Source organism: Taudactylus pleione, unplaced genomic scaffold (assembly GCF_031769625.1).
Source record: "Taudactylus pleione unplaced genomic scaffold, aTauple2 ptg000013l, whole genome shotgun sequence".
Taxonomy (NCBI): Eukaryota; Metazoa; Chordata; class Amphibia; order Anura; family Myobatrachidae; genus Taudactylus; species Taudactylus pleione.
In genome coordinates this window covers 27,175-48,938 of record NW_028284416.1, presented here as the reverse complement: position 1 = coordinate 48,938, position 21,764 = coordinate 27,175, and the positions used below count along the sequence as shown (strand labels likewise).

The window sequence follows — 21,764 nt, the reverse complement described above, 5'->3', positions numbered from 1 at the left end:
GTATGTGCGCCTATCGGCAGGGGCATTTAATTAGAGGAGGCCTCCCTCCTCTCTTCGGCATGGTAGATTGTGTCAGTGTCTACTGCGCATGCCTGTGTCTACGGGAACATGGCGCCCCCACCATGTTCCCAGTGACGTCTCTATTGCACATCTCCGGGAAAATGGCTGCTGTAACATTTTCCTGGTGGTTTCTACAGCGCCGACGTGGGACTATGGAAAGGTGAGTATAATTATATGAGTGCCGCGTGGGCCTCCCTGGACCCAGGGGCCCGTCTGCTCCGCACACCCTGCATTCATTATAGATACGCCAACGTTCATAGGGCTCCACATGTTTGCTACCGGAGAGGGATCATTTTGGAATGCGATAATGTATAGGCTACAATGTCAGCACCATGTAAAGATGTCGGTATTTATCAGGGTCAAGCTCCGACGTTTTCTGGTCCTGTTAAATTGGGCCTAGTCGCAGTCCCCGTAGAAAGCTATGGCGGCTACTTTTGTAATTGGAAACAGTGGTCCTGATGCAGGTATCTCTAATAGCTGCTGATGCACCCCTTTAATAAGTGTCCCCCATACTTAAATTGGGATGCGGTTACCATGCCGGTGGACGGGATGCCGGACGACGGTATACCAACGCCAAAATCCCGATGCCAGTCAGGATGCCGATGACGCGATCCTGAAGGGATCAAGATACCAATGTTGGCATCCCGAACATGGGCACCCCAAAGGTAAGTATACTAGCGTTAGTCTGTTGGAGGGGAGGGGTTAGGATTAGGGCCCTCCTGGGGTTGGTTAGGGTTAGGCTGTGGGGAGGAGGGGGATTAGGGTTAGGCACCACCGGGCGGAGGTTAGGGTTAGGCACCACCCCGGGAGTGTTAGGGTACTTGCCGGCCCCTGTTGTTGAAGATTGGGATGCCGCTGTCGGTCTTCTGACTGCCGGCATCCCGTCCAGCGGTATATCATACCGATTCCCTTAAATGAATGGCCATTTTGGGAGGATTGATTGCAGAGCTACTTTAATAAACGTCCCTGTGAGACCGCTGCCAGTATAACTCACTGTGTATGTCCCTTCCGCCATCAGTATGTGATTTTCCCCATTTTATGCAATACTTGGCATTCGGCCTTTATCTGTCTTTATCTTTCCTCAGCAATTTATGTCCTGTTTTCAAATAGAAGAACAAATATAATTATAATCGGAAGCCCTAATTTGCTAACAGACGTAAAGGAACAGTACATAGACAATGTATAGAGAACAGCGCAGCGAGTTGTGTAACCCAGGAGCAGTTGGCACTTTGCATAAACTTTGGATGAAGGTGCAGCCGGCAGTTAGTGTCGGGGGCTGCCTTGTGCTCCTGGCTATTCTGTCCTCCTATTGTGAAGGTCCCTGTACCTGCTGCAGCAAGTCCCAGCTTGTCCTATTCTCCACCCTCTATTCACACTGTGCGCACACCTGACAACCTGGCTCTGTGCTCGCTCTCTACATAACCTGATCTTATCTGTGAATTGTCCACAAGTATCCGATTCCGCTGCCCATTATCACCTTGTATTGCTCTGTAATTATGTGGTTAGTGAAATGTACAGTTACAGTGTATTTTATCCCATAATAAAGTGCTCAATTCACTTATTTACTGATTTATTGGCTTATCCCGGATAATTATCTCTGGAACTATTTGCAAAACCTCTTTTTGCAAGTGTCAATGATGTTAAGTGCTCAGTGTCACAAGCAAAATATTAGTGCTGCTTTCTGAAAGGTTTGGAACGCATCTGTCGTGCTGGATAAGTGCCGCCCGCAAAGGCATCTACTGATCCCCGTGTAACACTGCTGCTTACACTGATGGGAATGAACTATGCGGCACGGAAGTGATAGTAAGAAAATGTCCGCTCAATGGCGAGATAAACTCGCAGACGAGGAAGACAGCCGCCCCTCCATGTGGTCACCGCTGCAACTATGGGCCTATTCAATTAGAAGCGAAAAGGCGAGATCCGCGGAAAAGTATCGCCGATCTCGGCTTTTCACGTGTTGGAAACTTATCTCCGTATTCAATGCCATCCGCTTTTCGCGTACGCGGAAATGCAATTTAATAGGCGGAAAAGATTTGCCTCTGAATAGCAGGAGAAAAGAACAGTGATTTTTTTAAAATTTTGGGGTGCAAAGGTAGGGAAACCTCTCAGAACCCTTGGGACACCCCCCAAAGGACAACTGTGTCAAAAAATTCTAGGAAAAAAAAGTTAAGAACACCCCAAAAAGGTACTTTAATTTTGGGGGCGAAAAAGTGGGGGGACAAGCATAAAAACTAGCGAAATAGACTGTTTGGGGGCCTGCAAGGATGGGTCAGGTGTTTTTTTGATTGCAGGTGCTTGCAACAGGTGCGTTTTTCAAGGTTTTTTTTTTATTTCACTTTAGAGACTCTAAAATATGCTAGCGCCCATTTTCATGTACCCCATATTTGCTGGGATAAGTTATTTTCTGCAGAAAAAACTCCAGAATACTATTCTGCACCTCGTATAGAAAAATGCTATTTAGCAGCTATTGAGCCCGTTTCAAAACACCAAATACCTTCAGCAAGCCAAATCGGGGGGTACCATAGTCAACCCCCATGTCAGAGCATCTTTTGGGGGGTATCAGGCTGATTTCCCCAAATCTGACAGGACTTTCCGCTTGTTCAAGTTTCGCCGAGTCCCATTTTCGCGTACTTTCAAATTGAATACGGGGTAAAGCGGGCATGCGCGCGATACTTTTCCACCTACATAACAGGCGAAGTAGGCAAAGTCCGGGCGGCTCAAATTGAATATGGCTGATAGGATTATAGCAGATTACCAATGGGGCGGATGGCCCAGGCCGACACCTAAAAATAGGCCCATCATCATGACCGCACGCGTTTTGCCATGAATCAGAAGTATTAAAATGGTATTTCTATTTTCATCACAAAATGATGTCATTTTTCTACTTTCTACATATTTAGGGAGACCTGGGGGCTGATAGTGTAGGTGGTGTACAGTACATGCCCACATGACATTGGCCACACCCACACAGAACAGGTCACACCCACACAGCAACGGTCACAGCTTCTCCCAATAGGCCCTTCATCATTTTCAGCCTAGGGTATCCATCCTGAGGTCATTGGGTTCCATTTCCACCACGGCCCTAACTGTGTGGAGTTTGTATGTTCTCCTAGTGCTTGTGTGTATTTCCTCCGGGTGCTCTGGTTTTCTCCCACACTCCAAAAATATATTGGGAGTTTAATTGGCTTCAGCCAAAAATTAGCTCTAGTGTGTGTGTGTGTGTGAGGATGTGATAGGGAATATAGATTGTAAGCTCCACTGAGGCAGGGACTGATGTGAATGGCCAAATATTCTCTGTAAAGTGCTCTGGAATGTGGGCCTGATTCGGACTCGGACGCTATTTGCTTCCGCTCACTGGCTAAAAGGGGACGGCTATTTAAATCGTGCTCGTACTGCATCGCGTAAAGCCGCCCACTGAGTAATAGCGAGCGGCCGTACTATGCGCTCGCACCTGTATAAAGACGCCCCTTTGCCACTCACAACACACGTCATCTCCGGCAGTTGTAGGATTAATCGAGAACCATCGGAGCTGCTCGCAGCGCTTGTGGTAGCCTTTTCCCACCACAACATTGCGAGCAGTTCAGGCTAAAATACAACCCAGTCACGGGTATAATGACGCTACTTTGCTAATTATACACGCCCATTAAACGCCGTTCTGACGGGCACGCCTGCGTTCGCACATCCACACCCCCTTTTTTAAGCACCTTCCCCTGTTACCACCCACAAACGACACTATCTTTCAGTCAAAATAGCGGCCCGACTACGGGCGAGCACTTTCCCATCGCAATGACTGGTTCGCGCACGAGCATCGCGACCCATACACATGCACAGATTGCGTAAAATCGCTCAATGCGAGTGAGCACAGCATAGCATCCGGGTCTGAATCAGGCCCTGTGTGCGCTGTATAAATAACTGGTCATAAATAATAATACAGGTTTGGAGCGGGAATTAAGGGGTACAGGTTCCATTGTGCACCTTCCAGTTGCACTTTTGTGGTAAAGAGCATTTCTAGGTGGCCAGTGTAGTAAACACAATAAAACACAAGTTACATCTATGTTATAAGAACATTCCCAATGTCCGCTCACTCTTATGATTAAATTAAACTAAACCCAGCTGTATATGTGGAGAAAATAAAAAAGTTGGAATGTGGGAGGGGGGGGCAATAAAAAAATTACAGGCTGGACGCTTCGCTCTTTCCACCTGCGCATTTACCGATTGTATACACAAACCCCCCAGAACTAGAGCGCAGATTAAGCTTTCAGGAGACGCACACCTTGAACTGCGTTTGGCAGAGGAGAGTTGGTCACCTTTGCGCCAATAAAGAATTAAAGCGCACGGCACGCTACAATTCATCAATGAGCATTAATGTTATGTCATAGTTATCATTAGTTAAAGACTAATCCACTGTCACATTATAAAATAATCTTTTACGTGCAAAGATGCTTCCATGTGAACAAATTGTTTATAACATTGGAAAATGTACATCTACTGGCTTAAAGTTAATTTCTAACATTGCCTGTCCTTTTCCCCCTCTGTAGCTCTCCACCTGCCACTGAACTACAAGTCCCAGAATGGCCTGCCATTTTTCTATATCAACATTATGCAGAATATTTAGCATGGTCTTCCAGTTTTCATTCCTGTAAGTAAAAGATAAACAACCTATTGCTTTCCAACTGCTGGGAAACTACAAGTCTCAGCATGCACAGGGGATAGGGGTGTAGATTTTGTGTGCACACGTTACTGAGCTGGCCTTAGGAGAATATATATCTGAAATTACAGTATATAGTCTGCTAAGTAGAGAAATGTGAATCTTATACAATTGCTGTATAATGCAGTGGTTGTTTTTTCTGTTTAATATGACCCAATCTTTCCCGTATTGATAGATGAGCTGTGAAACAGCAGCTGATATAAAGGGTTTCGCTCATTTATTACATATCTGTTATATACACACTTTAGAGCAGTGATGATTACATAATGTCTATTACCAGTCAGTGATTGGATGGGGTGAAGGTGGGGAATCGGTACGAAGTTAGGCCGCAACATGGCGGTCCTTCCGTGTTAGAGTCTCTGCTCCTTATAGAAGAAATTCAAACCTCTGCCTGTCACCGATTACATCGATAAAAGGCATGTGCAGTACATGTGTCACTTGTTGAGGTAAATTGGGAAGAACAGGACAGTGAATAAGATTATAGCAATAGCAAAAACACTGAAACCAAAGCCCCACACGCTCCTGCAGAAGGCCCGGCAGCCATTTTGCTCAACGGAGACTAGATCGCCTGGGCCAGCGGGATTTTCAAGGCCATTGGATAGGAGATGTACTGTCACCAGAGATCCTTTGCCTTCTCGAGAGTCTATCTTTCTCACCCAACATAGCTTGTATCCCTCTATCCAGACGTCTTGCAGGGTCTGCATTTCGGGAGGAAACTGGGCTACGATGTCAAGGTTGGGCTGGATTTTTGGGACCCCCTGAGGCGGAATGTGAGCCAGGTCTCGACACAGCGGGCAGGGGAAGTCCTGGGACTGTTTGAGGAACAGGCAGAGCCTAGCGAGACATTCCATGCAGAACGTGTGGGAACATGGAAGCAGCAGAGGTGTCTTGAATATGTTGTCATATTGGGAAAAACAAATGGGGCACTCGAGGAGGCTCCTGAGATGTTCTTCAGGGTCATCAGGTGGTGGAGTCGCTGTGTCCATATCATGTCAGGAGCTTCCAACTTGTTGTGGTGCCAAATATGACTTTGCTAGGTTAGATCGATCCACCTGCGGAGACAGAAAGACATCTGATGTCATTAGCTGCTTCATGTATGTTCCAGGATAAAATGTCCTGAGTAAGATCTGGTTTCTCACCCTTCTGGACTGAGAGGTGCCTCCATTTCAAATGATTATTTCTTCCATTACTTCGCTGTGATTCTTTTATAAAAATCCCAGCTCCCGTCTTGAATCTGGTCTGCAGCTCTCTTGTATGAACATAGCTTCCTTCCTCGCCTGGTAACCAGCAATTGGCTTCAGGTTTCATCCAGACTTCAGCCAAGAGTGATTATTGGGTCATTCGTCTCCTCACATCACATAGCAACACTAACAATTGGGGAAGGGAACAATGCTGGGACTCCAACGGACACTAACCAAACACACACTCTCTCTGGAGAAACATAAAGTGGCTTCTTACTTACTATACTATAATAGTGCTGGTTGGGGCACTGAGGTCACGGTTATTCACTGGTCTTGTAATGTTCTTCAGTAACACTCAATGAGGAAGTGAGACCGGCATCGACCGCAGGGGGCCGCTATACCTGAGGCACAAGTTGCCGTCTATACTTCAGTTATTAGAAACAGTCATAAATATGTGTGTGTGAAAGCTTCTGAAACTCCTAGGAACTGAAGATATCTCAAATAAAGGTGATTTTTTATTTTTTTTGGGGGGGGGGGAGATTTTTACGCTGCACACTGCGGACTTCCTGTCTTCAAGCCTGTTGAGGGCCAGTAAAATGACCTATGATGATTTGTTATCACAAGGGCTTCTGTTTGTGGATGGACCATAAAATACACCTGTTGGGAAGAGTGAAACCTCCCTTCATAGTGCAGTCTAGTAACATATGAAGATGTTCCCACCTCAGTGGGCCTGCAGTACTGTCCTACCCCCTTCCCTCACTGAAGCCCCCAAAATAGAGCCCTTTTCTGAGCTTGTGTGGTTCCGTTGAAGCCCCAGTTGAGCAGCTTGAAAGCTGCTGGTAAGATAGGCGCACATATGCAGAAAGACCCCACCGCCTGCGTCAGCACTTAGGGCATAAACCAGAGTCGCACTCTAAGGTGTACGAGACATCAACGCTAACTGTGAACGGGGCATAAGCCAACCTTACATGGGCAATATTTCCACTTCTAAAGACCCGCACACTCATAGATTCACAGGTGGCTGGTGATGCGGATGCGCTTTGCAGCCGCTGAAGCCGTTGCAGAGATATGTAAATAAAATACTCATCTTTTCAAGGCTGCATGGTCTGTGCGTTTGCAATGGAGACTGTAAAAACTCCAACATCGACGCAACATCTCTGGCATGTAGAGAATGTTTCTGATTTTACCAATAGGACATCAGGGATGGGTACGGGATTTCGGCGGTCAAAATCCAGACGCCGGCATCCCGACAGGGTTAGGATACTGACAGCTGTCGTCGGTAGGTATCCTAACCCTTCCCGTCTCCCTACCCTAACCCTCCCTCCCCGGTGCCTGAACCTAACCTCCCCCTCGTACCTAAACCTATCCTTCCCCTCCCCACACCCTAAACCTAACCCTCCCCGCCCCTTCCCTAGTGCCTGGAATCGGTATGATTTACCGCCGGACCCATGCCCGGCGGTTGGAATCCCGACAGCGGCGTCCCGGCAGAGGAGGAAATCCCGATCGTCAAACCCTAACTTTTCCCCCCCAGTGCCTAACCCTAATCCCCCCTCTAAGTGCCTAAACCTAACCCCCCTTCCCCGCTGCCTAACCCTAAGTCCCCCCGGGGGTGCCTAACGCTAACCCCTCCTTCCCCTAGCCTAAATCTAACCTCCCGGGGGGGTGCCTAACCCTAACCTTTCCCCCCAGTGCTTAAACCTAACCCCCCCTTCCCCGCCGCCTAAACCTAACCTCCCAGTCTACGCTGATGCTCCTGTACGTCCCGGCTGTCTACTGGCTCCTATCTCCGGCTGCATAGAGCTCTCCGGTAGTAGGGTCTATGCGTGACCAGGGATTGCGGAGCGGCTTCAGAGGGATAGTGGTGTGACCACGAGGGGAGGGGGGTTCTGTTATACTTTCTGGCACCATTGTTTTATGTGAAATGTGGTCCGTTGTTACTGGAGGGTGGGGGGTGGAGCAGGGGAGCTGTGCAGAGCAGTGAGGGGGCCTCCATGTTACTGTATCCATTCAACTGTGACCAGTTTGTGGACTAGTATAGTGTCACTTACTCCTGTAATTTTTTGGGGTGGACGGTGGTCTGACTCCTACACTTTCATCCTGGCTCCTAAATATTAGAAAAATTTGTCAAGCCCTGTTCTAGACTGATGAATATACACCAGGCTGCTCTCCTTCACCAGTACCCGTGCTATGATGTAGCAGTGTAGTCTGGCAGAGGACATCACAGTTGTAGTGTATAGTATATGCTTCTGGGACCGTCACTGGGAGTTCCAAGACGCTATCCACACATGCGCATTTTTACCATACTGCCCAACCGTCCTGATTTCAGCGGGACAGTCCTGCATTCCGGGCACTGTCCCGCAGGCGATCAGGAGGTTGGGGGGGGCACCCCGCAGCGATGTTCTACATAGCAGAGCAGCAGTGAATAGATGCCGCTCGCACGTGCGTGATGTCCGTTTAGTGCCAGGAGGAGACAGAGGGCAGCCCAGCAGCTGCCAGGGTGGGCTCACCCCCAGCATGACGAAAAACGGGGACGTGAGTCGTGACACACGATACACCCCCATAATGTCACACCAAGGGGTGTGGTCTAGCAGGCAACGAGGCCACAACCCTTTGTCACATGCACGCATAAAGTCCCGGCTCCTGATTTCCCAATGTTGGGGGGGGGTATGCTTTACGGAAAGGGATTGAAATCCTGACCAAGAAAGCCCGACAGGAGATCCCGACGAAGGAAGGCAAGTATCTTAACCCGAGGTGCGACAAGTGCCTCTAAGCGGGGCACACACAACTTCACAGGATATTACATTTATACACTTATAACAGACAAACATAGAGAAGAGAGAGGACACACTAAATCCTAGTGGGTAATCACACAAAGCAAGATCAAGTAATCCAGATAGTGACAGTAATCTCAGTATAACCCTGGGCTAGATGTCCGTGATACGTTCAGTATCCCAACAAAAGGGGGTGCCGAAGCTTAGAATACCGGCGCCGGAAACCAGACACCTGTCAGAATCCCAGCGCCGGTATCACGAAGGTAAGTAGTGGTGTTGAGGGGAGGGTTAGGCACTAGGTATGCAGCCGGCTTCCCGACTGTCATATCCCAGCAAGGGTCTAAAGACAGGCGTCGATATGCTGACGCCTGTCATTAGACATACGCCGGGAGCCCGACGCTCGGCATCCCGATCGAAGGGTCGCCGAGCGCGGATAGCCGCTGGTGGGGGGAGTGTTAAGTTTAGGGTTCCCGGGGGAGGACTTAGGGGTAGGCACCTCCCCGGGAGGTTAGGTTTAGGCTAGGGGAAGGGGGGGTCAGCGTTAGGCACCCCCGGGGGGGACTTAGGGTTAGTCACCCCCCGGTATAACAGTATAACAGAACCCCCCTCCCCTCGTGGTCACACCACTATCCCTCTGAAGCCGCTCCGCAATCCCTGGTCACGCATAGACCCTACTACCGGAGAGCTCTATGCAGCCGGAGATAGGAGCCAGTAGACAGCCGGGACGTACAGGAGCATCAGCATAGACTGGGAGGTTAGGTTTAGGCGGCGGGGAAGGGGGGGTTAGGTTTAAGCACTGGGGGGAAAGGTTAGGGTTAGGCACCCCCCCGGGAGGTTAGATTTAGGCTAGGGGAAGGAGGGGTTAGCGTTAGGCACCCCCGGGGGGACTTAGGGTTAGGCAGCGGGGAAGGGGGGTTAGGTTTAGGCACTGAAGCCGCTCCGCAATCCCTGGTCACGCATAGACCCTACTACCGGAGAGCTCTATGCAGCCGGAGATAGGAGCCAGTAGACAGCCGGGACGTACAGGAGCATCAGCGTAGACTGGGACAGACAGCAGGGGTCAGAGCAGGCCAGGATGGAGAGGAGTCGTCAGCGCAGGCCGGGACGGACAGAGGCACAGCAGTCACCGCAGGCGACAGCACATGCACTCCTGTGCATGATATGAACACCGCAATACTATAGGCACGGATCTCCGCCAGAGCTGATGAGGATCTGCTCCCTCACTTACTGCAATATCTAGTAGCCAGGCAGCAAAATCTGGTAGCCATGGCGACCTGGCCCCCAGGATTTGTCGAGCCCAGGTCTAGAAGAGGGGTTCTCAACTCCAGTCCTTAAGTACCCCCAACAGGTACAGTTCTGTGGATTTCTTTAATCATACACAGGTGATGTAATCTTTGTTGCTTGTACAGTAATTAACCCATCTGCTTCCACAGACAGATATCCTCAAAACATGACCTGTTGGGGATACTTGAGAGTTGAGATTGAGAAACCCTGGTCTTCCCAATATGTACTTCATGTACTTATCTCTGATACTGTATATCTAGAGTTAGCTCTTTGTTAAGCTGGCCATGCACTGTGCGATATGCATCGTGCGACATATAGGGAGGTCCCCACACACGGTGTGATCAACCAATATGCCGGCTCCCCCTCCCGCATAGCACTGCATGGGATCGCACATCGCATCCCCAGATCGACTGAACCTGCCGCAAGATTTGGGGATGCGATGTACGACCCCATGGGTGAACGCGCTCTGGACCTCATTCAGACCCACTCGCTAAGATGCATACTCTCGCTGCTACCGATGGTATGCATTATGCGTATGCATCTCAGTGCGCATACCTTAGCGAAAGTTCACAATGCGTTCGCTCACTGCGCACAGACAGCGCAGCAGAGTGAGTGACAGGGGAAGCCGTTTGTAAGTGGTAACGGGCTGGCCATTAAATACGGGGGAGTGGAGGTGCAAACGCAGGCGTGCCTGAGCATCTCAACGGCGTTTTAGCAGTGTATATAATTATAAGACAGCATCATAGTACACGTCACCTGGTTTGTTTTTACACTGACGTGCTCGCAGTGCTTGCGGCAGGGTATGGTCAACCTCAAGCGCTGCGATAGCATCCGATGTTACCCGATGTACCCATGGTTGCTTACACTTCCTGGACATGACGTGCACAAGTGGGCGTCTAAAGACAGGCCGGTGGGTGTCTGCATACACTATGTGATCGCTCTCTAAGAAATATTGGGCGTGCTAATGTATTGCCTACGCAAATTGCATACACATCGTGCGAGCAATCGCATCTAGCGAGCGGCTCTGAATCAGGCCCTCTGTCCGATATCATGCCCATACATATTACGATTGAGCAGCCATATCGTACCAATCCATTGGATTGGCTGCTTTATCGCACCATGTATGGGCACGTTTACCCCTTACCACTCACTGGGGCCTCTTTACCAAACCCTTGGGCCTCTGGTAATTAAGCGGAAGCTGTGTCTGCATCATTATCACAACATTAAGTATTAAGGCTCTATGCTCTGCCGCAGGAGATTATGCAGATACAATGTATGGGTTATGCTATTTATGAAGTTCTGATGTTCAATCTTTCATATGGCGTCAGTGGAATCGGTATGAATTACCGCTGGACCCCTTTCCGGCGGTTCAAATCCCGACAGCGCCCGGCCGACAGAGGAAGAAATCCCGATCATCCCAAGGTAAGTATTGACTAACCTAATCTACACCCTAACCCTCCTTTAGGGTGCCTAACCCTAACCTCCCCCCCCCCCAGTGCCTAACCCAAATCCCCCCTCTAAGTGCCTAAACCTAACCCCCCCTTCCCCGTCGCCTAAACCTAAGTCCCCTGGGGGGGTGCCTAACCCTCCCTTCCCCTAGCCTAACCCTAACCTCCCGGGGGGGTGCCTAACCCTAAGTACCCCCCCGGGACCCTAAACCTAACCCTAGTCCCCCCCCCCCACGGCTGTCCGCTGCGGCGCCCAGCATCCGCTCGATCGGTATGCCGGGCGCCGGTCTCCCGAAGTCGGTCAAATGACAGGCATCTAGATTTAGACGCCTGTCATTCGTCCCTAGTCGGGATAACAATGACTGGAAGCCGGCGATCGGTATTCCGTCCGCCGGTTTCCTGAACGTATACCGCGTCAGTGCTCTCCTACCAGATGCAAGAGTACACGGAGTGCTATGAGGGATCCTGCAGTGTAAACTTCGCTGCCACGATCGCTGTTAGGCTTCGCCAGGCCAATTGATTATCACAGCAGCTGTTCCCCACGGGCACAATGAGACCTGTACCAAAATGGCAGCAGCTAGCGAGAATTTATCATCACTATATAGATAAATAGGCCATTTGTTTTTAATGCTTATTCACACATATTCAGTTCATTCAACCAATACTGCTAGATTGCAAGCTTCTCAGGTAAGTAAGTCCTATTAGATTGACTATACTGTGTGTTACTTCTGCTAGTTTGCAAATATAGTAGAAAAAGAAGGAGGATTTAACCCCCTATTGTACCTCAGCACACTGAATAATACCTGCAACAATATATGAAGACTATATGGTCATAGAAATTCAGAGATATTAGTTGCATGCATTTGCAAATACATGGGAGGCTGCTGGGCCACGTCACGGCTTCTCTGTTACCAGCAGTCCCTAACACTAAGGGGTTCACGTCGGGGCGCAGTGCACCCCAAAAAACGTCTAGCCCAGGACCCCCCCAGGGCATCACACGAAAATGGAAAAAGAGTGACAGTGCAGTGTAAAGTATAGCTGTGTGTGAGTAATCATTAAATGTGGAATGAGAGGTTAAAATATATGTGAAAAAATACATGAATAATAAACAAACATAAAAGGTGATGTGAAAAGCAACTATGTGTATTAAGTGGTGATGCCCTGAGGAGGCATAGGGCGTGAGCGTTTGGGCGTAGGGCCCCCGGGACTGGTCTGGCTGGGCCTCCTCAGGGCATCACCACTTAATACACATAGTTGCTTTTCACATCACCTTTTATGTTTGTTTATTATTCATGTATTTTTTCACATATATTTTAACCTCTCATTCCACACTTAATGATTACTCACACACAGCTATACTTTACACTGCACTGTCACTCTTTTTCCATTTTCGTGTGATGCCCTGGGGGGGTCCTGGGCTGGACGTTTTTTGGGGTGCACTGCGCCCCGACGTGAACCCCTTAAGGGGGGTATCCACTAGACGATAAAGTTGAACGATTGAATGATAATGATAAAATCGTTCGATAATCGTTCAAACATCGTTTGAACATCGTTTGCAAATCGTGCAGTAATTGTTTCTAACGATGTACGATGCGCGCTCCCGCTGGTCGTTTGATCGTCTCCTCCATCGACTGAACATGCAGGTCAATTTCACTTGATTGCTTACAAATCGTTTACACATCGTTTACACATCGTTCATGCTGAACGATCAAACGATGAACCACTGTCTGCCCACTATAGCTGAAAGCTCTCAATCACAGATTAAAACAACATAGTTTATTGTTAGATCCTTTGCAAATTGTTCAGAGTGGAAGATCATATTTCAAGGGAAACTTCAAGGGAAAATCGTTAAGAGGTTGGACAGGGATAAAATCGTCTAGTGGATGCCCCCCATTAGTGTTAGGGACTGCTGGTAACAGAGAAGCCGTGACGTGGCCCAGCAGCCTCCCATGTATTTGCAAATGCATGCAACTAATTTCTCTGAATTTCTATGACCATATAGTCTTCATATATTGTTGCAGGTATTATTCAGTGTGCTGAGGTACAATAGGGGGTTAAATCCTCCTTCTTTTTCTACTTAGTATGACCCCCCCCCTTTCATGCACCTGATTAGTACTGCTAGATTGATTGAGCAGCTGCCATTTTTGTTAGTTTGCAAATATACTAAACTTGTGGATAGTGTGCACATATCAACAACTCCACTACTGGAGCTACATCATGTATCAGCATTATTTTACATTAACCTTTTCTGTGCTGGAGCTGCACAGTGCTCATACATTAACCTCTTCTGTGCTGGATCAGAGACCGTGTACTTACAGTAACCTCTTCTGTGCTGGATCAGACCGTGTACTTACAGTAACCTCTTCTGTGCTGGAGCTGGACAGCGTACTTACAGTAACCTCTTCTGTGCTGGATCAGAGACCGTGTACTTACAGTAACCTTTTCTGTGCTGGATCAGAGACAGTGTACTTACATTAACCTCTTCTGTGCTGGAGCTGGACAGTGTACTTACATTAACCTCTTCTGTGCTGGAGCTGGACAGCGTACTTACAGTAACCTCTTCTGTGCTGGAGCTGGACAACGTACTTACAGTAACCTCTTCTGTGCTGGAGCGGGACAACGTACTTACAGTAACCTTTTCTGTGCTGGAGCGGGACAGCGTACTTACAGTAACCTCTTCTGTGCTGGAGCTGGACAGTGTACTTACATTAACCTCTTCTGTGCTGGAGCTGGACAGTGTACTTACAGTAACCTTTTCTGTGCTGGAGCTGGACAGCGTACTTACAGTAACCTCTTCTGTGCTGGAGCGGTACAACGTACTTACAGTAACCTCTTCTGTGCTGGAGCTGGACAGCGTACTTACAGTAACCTCTTCTGTGCTGGAGCTGGACAGTGTTTCTACATTAACCCCTTCTATGCTGGCAGCGGATTTAATTAGTATACATTAACCTCTTCGGTGCCTCAGCTGTACCATGTATATACACAAAGCTGTCTGGTACAGGTGTTTATATTACACCCTTTTTGATACTGGGGTAGATTAGATTGTGTGCTTGGACCCCCCTCACCTAAACAATGTACACAGTAGTCTCTTAAGTGCCAGGGGGTAATAGGATGCACACAGTAACCCTTTCAGTGGCCAAACTCCATAGTATGTCAATAGTAACACTGGGTTAGCTACATGTCTAATGGAATGTATCAAACCCTCTATTACCTCCTTGTGCCATAATGGCGTAGTGTGTGCATATTAAGCTGTTGCCGAAGCCGGATCTGAAAAGCATGCCCGTAGTAACCCCTTCAATGCTGCCATTAACTGGCGTACACACATTAACCCCTTACGCTGGAGTAGAGTAACTTGCTCACAGTAACCCCTTCAGTGCTGAAGCAGTATATAGCATTGCATATTACGCATGCTGGGGAGGGATGGCATATGGGCAGTAACCCTTTTTCGTTGCTGGAGCAGGATATCCTTTGTACAGTAGCCCCACCAGTGCAGTACTGCCAAATCATGGGCCTACTCCTATCTGCACAGACCTCTTGTCACGTTGTGTGATAAAACAGACTGTAGATTGGCCTATATCATACCACAACTACGCAGTGCCCCCACAGACTGGCATTAGTTATAGTAACATCAGCAATAGTCCGTTTACACTGTACCCGGGCAGAGTAAAAACTATTTTATAAAGTGACTGCATTCAATTTTTATTCTCAAGAGTCTCAGCCTCTTATCGGATATTAATAATGATAAATCACTTAATCAAATATTGCAGATTAGGAGACATTAAGGGGTCTATTTACTAAGCAGTGTTAGGAGACAGAGTGAAAAGTGATAAGGTACCAGCCAATCAGCTCCCAACTGTCATGTCACAGGCTGTGTTTGAAAAATGACAGTTGGGAGCTGATTGGCTGGCACCTTATCACTTTCTTGTCACTTTTCACTCTGTCTCCTAGCACTGCTTAGTAAATAGACCCCTAAGAGACGCAGCCGCAATGTGCTGGAATGTCCTCTCTCAGTCCATGACTATGTAGGGATATGGGAGACTCATGCCTGAAGCCGCCTGTAATGAGAAGGGACGGGAAGGGACCGTGGTGCCTCGTCTGTAGGTGAGTTACACACGCAGGTAGATTGGGAAGAACACCAAGAAGAAGAAGAGCATTATGCAGCAGATGAAGATCCACATGATGCATCCGTAGTTCCGCAGCATTAGGCTGCACCGGTGGTATTGTGGCTGACGCGGGACCCCGACCAGGCCTGCCGGTTGCGAGAAGTGGGACTGAGTAGGACCCAGCAGATAGACCACGATGACAACATTGTCTTCCTCTCCTGGTGGGACATGGGACAAAGTGTTTTTGGTGTTCCTGACATAGCTTTGGCCATGCCCCTTCTTCCAGCACAGTTTGGACCCCTCCACCCAGACTCTCTGGAGCTGGCCCATCCATGGCGGGTACTGAGACACGATGTTCATGTTTGGGGGTAGCTGAGGGACGCCCCCTGCTGGGATGGTGACCACAGCCCGGCACATGGGGCAACAGAAGGTTTCCAGCTCCTTCTGGAAGACGCAGAGCTTGCACAGACACTCCATGCAGAAGGTGTGAGAACATGGCAGCAGCAGCGGGGTCCGGAATACATTGTCATAGGTGGCAAAGCAAATTGGGCACTCCGGGATAACGATTTCCTGCTCCATGGCCTTCGCCCCCAGGAGAAACCAAGTTTCTGTTAGGTCCAACTGAGGAAAGAACGTTCTGAGCAAAGATAATCGGGGTCTTCACAAAACCTTCTCTCTGGCGCACTTGAGGTTCCTTTTGGGTGCCTGAGACAGCATTATAAGGACCAGCAACACCTGGACTTAGAAGTTTAATGAGGCTTGAAGTGAGCAGAGTTATAGTGCGAGACCACCATCTCTACGCTATGCCATCTCTTAGGGAGACCATATCCCATCTCATAGCCGGAGATTCCCAGTAGTCTTTCTGTCCATCCAGCAATCCGCATTGGTTTGATCGGACCCCTCAGTAATGTACCAGGGTGATAGGATGAGTCCTGTGCAGGAGCTGGCTGTTCAGGGTTTAATTACCTGCTCCACAGGTCTGTATCCTCACCCTGCCTAGTAACAATATTTACTTACATTGTTGGCGTGCATTCACACAGTGACACGGGATCACGTTACTGACAATGAAAGGCTGCTCACTTCACGGCCTCACCTTCTCCACCGTCCCATTAATAGGTGTGTTATACCTCATTGTCACACACTTGTCTTCACTGCACTCTATGGGGCCATTTACACCCAATGCAAATAAGGCACAAAATATATTTTTGTACTCTTGTAACATCACACTTCTGTTTTAGTGCCCCATGGCCATATTGCCGCACCGGGCTTTCTGAGGCAAAGAGGTGACTTTTACAAAGAAGACGCCGCTCGCCCTGGGCATGTTCATCTACAGCAGGGATGGGGAACCTCAGGCCCGGGGGGGCGTATAAGGCCCGCGGAATCATTTGGTCTGGCCCTCGGAGCTTTTTTCTGCTAGCCTCATCTGGCTAGCAGGGTGCCTAGAATGGCACCCTGTAGCAAGACTCTATGGAGCAACCTTAGGACACCTTAGGTGGTCACACCGCTGCCCTTACAGCTCCTCGGAGCATCCTGAGGATGTTCTGGGCATTGCTGTAATCACCGGCGATTGTGACCCCGCCCCTGTGTGATGTCATACAGAGGGGGCATGGCCTGCACCTGGCCCGCGAATAATGTTATATATATCAAAATGGCCCTCAGTAGAAAAAAGGTTCCCCCACCTCTGATCTACAGTATGTGCCTGTTGCAGAGAGGGGCTTTAAATGGTGGAGGTCAGGTGACCACAAAGATTGTCCCCATTTACCTGAGATCTTGCACAGAGCAGAAATCATCCCCGTTACTAGCATTAGTTACTATTTTTATTGTAGCGTCATACTGAGCTGCTGGCTGTAAGTCCAGCTGCGTCCCACAGAAGCGCACTTTGGGCCGTGGACGATTTTCACAAAACTTGCAGTGTGCGACTCATTCGCTTTGGCCCCCGTTACCTTCAAGAAACGTCCATTGGAATTCACAGACCGTGCGCTCGATGCTGCAATGCTCCTCTGCGGGCCAAATGCGCTTTGTGACTGGAACGCATGCCCAGACTTAGAAAATCGCCAAGTGCGTGCGGCATCTCACTGCGTCCAACTCAAAATCGGATGTACCCAGCATAACTGCAGCCCTTGGCCTCTTCTCCCCATAGTGTCCACCCATATCCCCTATAGATTATAAGCTCATATGAGCAGAGCCCTCTCCCCTTCTCTACATGCTTACTGTACACTGGGCCTGATTCAGAGACAGACAAAATGGCGATTTTTTACGCAGATCGAGCGATTGTTTGCCATTGCGAATGCTTATAAGCCGCATGCGCAGTAATTGTCTTGCCATTCCGTACGCACAGAGGATCCATTCGCAAAGTGCAAACGCAGACTGTAAAACGCAAACTGCAAACGCAGGTGTCTTACCATTTAAACGCCGTTACACGGGCGTGCATACATTAGCTATTGCATTTACATACGTAGCATGAGATCCCTCAGCGTGCGAGGATGAGTGCCGTGTTTGCGGCTGGTCAGACCTGCCGTAAGGCCAAAACGGCCGCTCGATGTGCGTCGATGTTACCGATATTTACACAGGTAAGTGGCATCGTACACATATGAGAAGGCAGCGGTGGGCGTCCTTATGCTCTGGTAAGCTTTGGAACTATTAGCGTATTTTCGCAGCTGCGTTCTGTGCGAAATCGCATTAGCGTCCATCTCTAATTCAGGTTCACCGTTATGTATGAGTTTATACGCGATCTGTATTTATGTATCCTGTTGTCAATTGTATCCCCGCTGCACAACCCTTGGATCCCCTTATAAATAAAATATAATAATTGTGGAAGTACTGTACATGTTACAGCAGGCAGTGTCCACAAGCTCCAATACGCTGATGCAATTCATTCAGGACTGTGGGTGATACAGGGGACCCCTACCAATCAGGGAGGCGTAGCCACGACCAATCAGGGAGGCGTAGCCACGACCAATCAGGGAGGTGTAGCCACGACCAATCAGGGCTGCTGTGTGTTATTGTAGCAGGTTGTTCATTATTCCAATAAAGAAAACACTTTAAAAAAAACTATTTAAAAAGTGCATGAAGTATAAAAATAGAATACGAGATGCATAATGTATACAAGATACGTGGGGCTCAAAGTTTGGGGGATTGTGCGCAATGCTAGAGCTGGCAGTCAATTCAATAATCGCTATTTTTGGATTAAGAATTTAAAAGCCTTATATACAGCTGATTTTAAATGTATTAAACTGATTATACCATGCATATTTTCTATGGAAATCTGAGACAAAACATCCTTGCCATCTAATCAGAAATTTGCTTTTACTATGATAAAGGGTGTTCTCCATTGGACGTAGTTACACCCCGCACGTGAGCAGGGCTGCTGTGTGTATTTATGTACAACACTTGCTGTTTATATTAACACAATACTAGATAATAAGTTTAAAAGCAAATGTTGAATGTTGCCATTTGCAGATTTGGAACACTTGTTGCTATTTGTATTTATGAACACTTGCAGATTTGGAACACTTGTTGCTATTTGTAGTTATGAACACTTGCAGATTTGGAACACTTGTTGCTATTTGTAGTTATGAACACTTGCAGATTTGGAACACTTGTTGCTATTTGTAGTTATGAACACTTGCAGATTTGGAACACTTGTTGCTATTTGTAGTTATGAACACTTGCAGATTTGGAACACTTGTTGCTATTTGTATTTATGAACACTTGCAGATTTGGAACACTTGTTGCTATTTGTAGTTATGAACACTTGCAGTATCTATTAGCAAGATCACAAGATTCTACTTCAGTTTTAATAGTAAATGTTGATTTTCGCATCTATGCACAACATTTGTTGCTAATGATAGCTGTTGCACATAAATACAATTTTATCACAAAATACCATATTATTTGTAAATGTTGAATGTTGTGAGCGATATTTAAATCTATGTACTGAGGGCCTGATTCAGACCCGGTCGCAAGCACTGTGCGCTCGCAACCGGGTCGATGGTGGGCCAGTGCACATGCGCACAACGGAGCCGGCTCCGTACAGCCGCGAGACAATTGTGCTGTCCGACAATCTACGCTATATTAGCTGTAACTGATCCCCTCATGAGATCACCTCTACTGTACATTGTATGGGAAACGACTGAACACCACACAGATTGTATTACAGATCTTGTGCTGGGTCATCGCAACTCTTGTACAAGCGGAGAAAAAATTCACTTTTATTTGTTGTCAGAAATGATTGTGTCCTCTTCATCAGCTTATTCAAAGTAATTGCCGTTCTGTTCATTCTGGCCGTGTAAGCTAGCTAGGGGTGGTCAATAATCATCCCCCCAGATGTTGTAAAACTACATATCCCAGCATGCCCTGCCACAGTTTTGCTATTTGGCCATGCTAAAAATTGCAATGCATGCTGGGATTTGTAGTTCAACAAGAGCTGGAGGGTCGCTAATTACCCACCCCTGGCTCTAAGCACTAAACCCTTCATGGATATCTTACAGTATACCCTAGCCAATTATTGAAAATAATATCAGTTGCTAATGCAACCAAACATCGGGTCATCAGCTGCTACTCTCAGATATCTTGGCCACCTTCACCACCGGGCCTCATCAATTGCAACTTTATTTTTGTTTTGATTTTTGAACCAGGTTTAATATACAGAAGGATGTAGGATCAAAAATATGGATCCTATCAGGATAGCAAAGTTGTACTAGATGTGGTAGTCTGATCTAGTTCCTGTGTGCTTTAGATAATACTTCTGTCCAAATGGGAAATAGTTATTGATTATAGCATCTCTGAAATTACAGCAGCTCATAATAAAAGGGGCTTGTGACCGGATGACCACGCTCCTACAGGTCACTGATAGAATAGAGGGGGGGGGTTACTCTTCCCTGACTAACCTCAATGGGCTTACTTCACCATACCCAGGGATTCCTTCTAACCATCAGTAACTGCCTGTTCCTGACTCCTCCCACTGCGTAGTGTTAGGTTAACTTGCTGCCACCACCAGGCTCCGTCATCAGTACCTGGAATTGCCTACTTTTGGGCATGTGTGGACACGCTGCTGCAACACTTCCTGGGTACTGTTGGCTAATTTTCACTGGTCCCTCACTATGGAGCAGTCTGCCTGAAGTAGATGGCAAAGGGTTTGGAGACATTGGGCTGGATCCAGAACAGCCAGAGAATGGAATAGTATTTTGCACTATTCTGGTGGTCACAGGATACTGCAGATGCAGGCATCATAAGGCAAGATGTTTATTGCTCATAAGTGTTTAAAAAGACTAGTCCCCTTGCAAAAGGTGATTGGGTCAATCATAGTATACAAGATGTCTTCAGAAGTACAGTCCTCTCTGATAGAGGAATACACACAAGGCTTGCAGCCCCCCCCCCTTTTTTTATACAGTTCCAGCACACAATACTGTACTACAGAGGGCTAAGCCCACCCTGGATCCTTTAACCAATCAAGCTCTTGTCTTTGATGGACAGTGGGTCACTCTGCTGTACCACCAGGACAGGTAGCCATATACCAAGTGCCGGCAAGTCTGGAGTAGCGGATGGTATCCTCCATGACTTCTAGAATTCTGCTGGGGGACCGTATAACCCTTCTCTGGCCGACTTTGGGCTCTAGAGGCAGGGAGAAAAGATCTCCAGGTGGCAGTCTCCTGGCCTCCGAGTGGAAACCTTGGCACTGAAATCACTGGGAGAGTCTTTAGAGTGGCCTGGAGACTTCAGAATACAAGCAGGTTGGAATCACAGAGTAACTCACAGATGTGGACAGTAGATAAGAACCAGAGGTTGCAGGTGTGAACCGTAGACTTGAACCAGAATGGGAAAGCAGAGTAGCCGGAGTGGAACCGGAGACTTGAACCGGAATCGGATCAGTGAGAGTAGCAGCCAGCAACGCAGGTGTGGACCGGAATGGGACCGCAGGCTTGAACGAGTGGGACCAGGGATAGCTTGGGCCTGCTTGGGGCCAGTGAGAGTAACAGTAGCTGAACCAGTCTGCGACCATTACTTGAACACAGGCTGGTAGGTGCAGGCTGGAAGCAGCATACAGCGCAGTGGTGCAGAGTGGATGGAGCAGACTCGGAGGCAGTAGCTTGCAAGGACCCAGTAGCGCAGGTTCAGGCAGTGGATCAGAGGTAACACTTACTAGTTAGTGAGATCACTGGGAGGTGAAGAACCACATTGTTCCAACAAGGTGCTAGTGTTAGGTGCAG

General features: G+C 48.1%; 3 protein-coding genes across 4 annotated transcripts in view; 1 reads left to right on the top strand and 2 right to left on the bottom strand.

Annotated features, from left to right (window-relative positions):
* WDR31 (WD repeat domain 31) overlaps nt 1-21,764 on the top strand; it is an 82,239-nt gene that overhangs the window by 52,045 nt on the left and 8,430 nt on the right. The window contains exons 10-11 of one of the 2 annotated variants that reach the window (XM_088469519.1): nt 4,599-4,699; nt 5,453-5,506. In XM_088469519.1, coding sequence (XP_088325645.1) covers nt 4,599-4,675 — 77 coding nt within the window. In that variant the 3' untranslated portion in view covers nt 4,676-4,699; nt 5,453-5,506. Of the gene's footprint in view, nt 1-4,598; nt 4,700-5,452; nt 5,507-21,764 lie in introns of those variants that run through there. The other variant, XM_088469515.1, reaches the window with a different exon arrangement.
* Nucleotides 5,203-5,754, bottom strand: LOC148542243 (RING finger protein 223-like). Its single transcript, XM_088469298.1, has one exon. The coding sequence runs from the start codon at nt 5,752-5,754 to the stop codon at nt 5,203-5,205; it is 552 nt and encodes a 183-aa protein (XP_088325424.1).
* Nucleotides 15,383-16,500, bottom strand: LOC148542242 (E3 ubiquitin-protein ligase RNF183-like). Its single transcript, XM_088469026.1, has one exon. The coding sequence runs from the start codon at nt 16,132-16,134 to the stop codon at nt 15,559-15,561; it is 576 nt and encodes a 191-aa protein (XP_088325152.1). The 5' UTR covers nt 16,135-16,500; the 3' UTR covers nt 15,383-15,558.

Excerpts from the sequence above, each read along its gene's own strand:
- LOC148542243 (XM_088469298.1), bottom strand. The coding sequence starts at position 5,754 with ATGGACACAGCGACTCCACCACCTGATGACCCTGAAGAACATCTCAGG.
- LOC148542242 (XM_088469026.1), bottom strand. The coding sequence starts at position 16,134 with ATGGAGCAGGAAATCGTTATCCCGGAGTGCCCAATTTGCTTTGCCACC.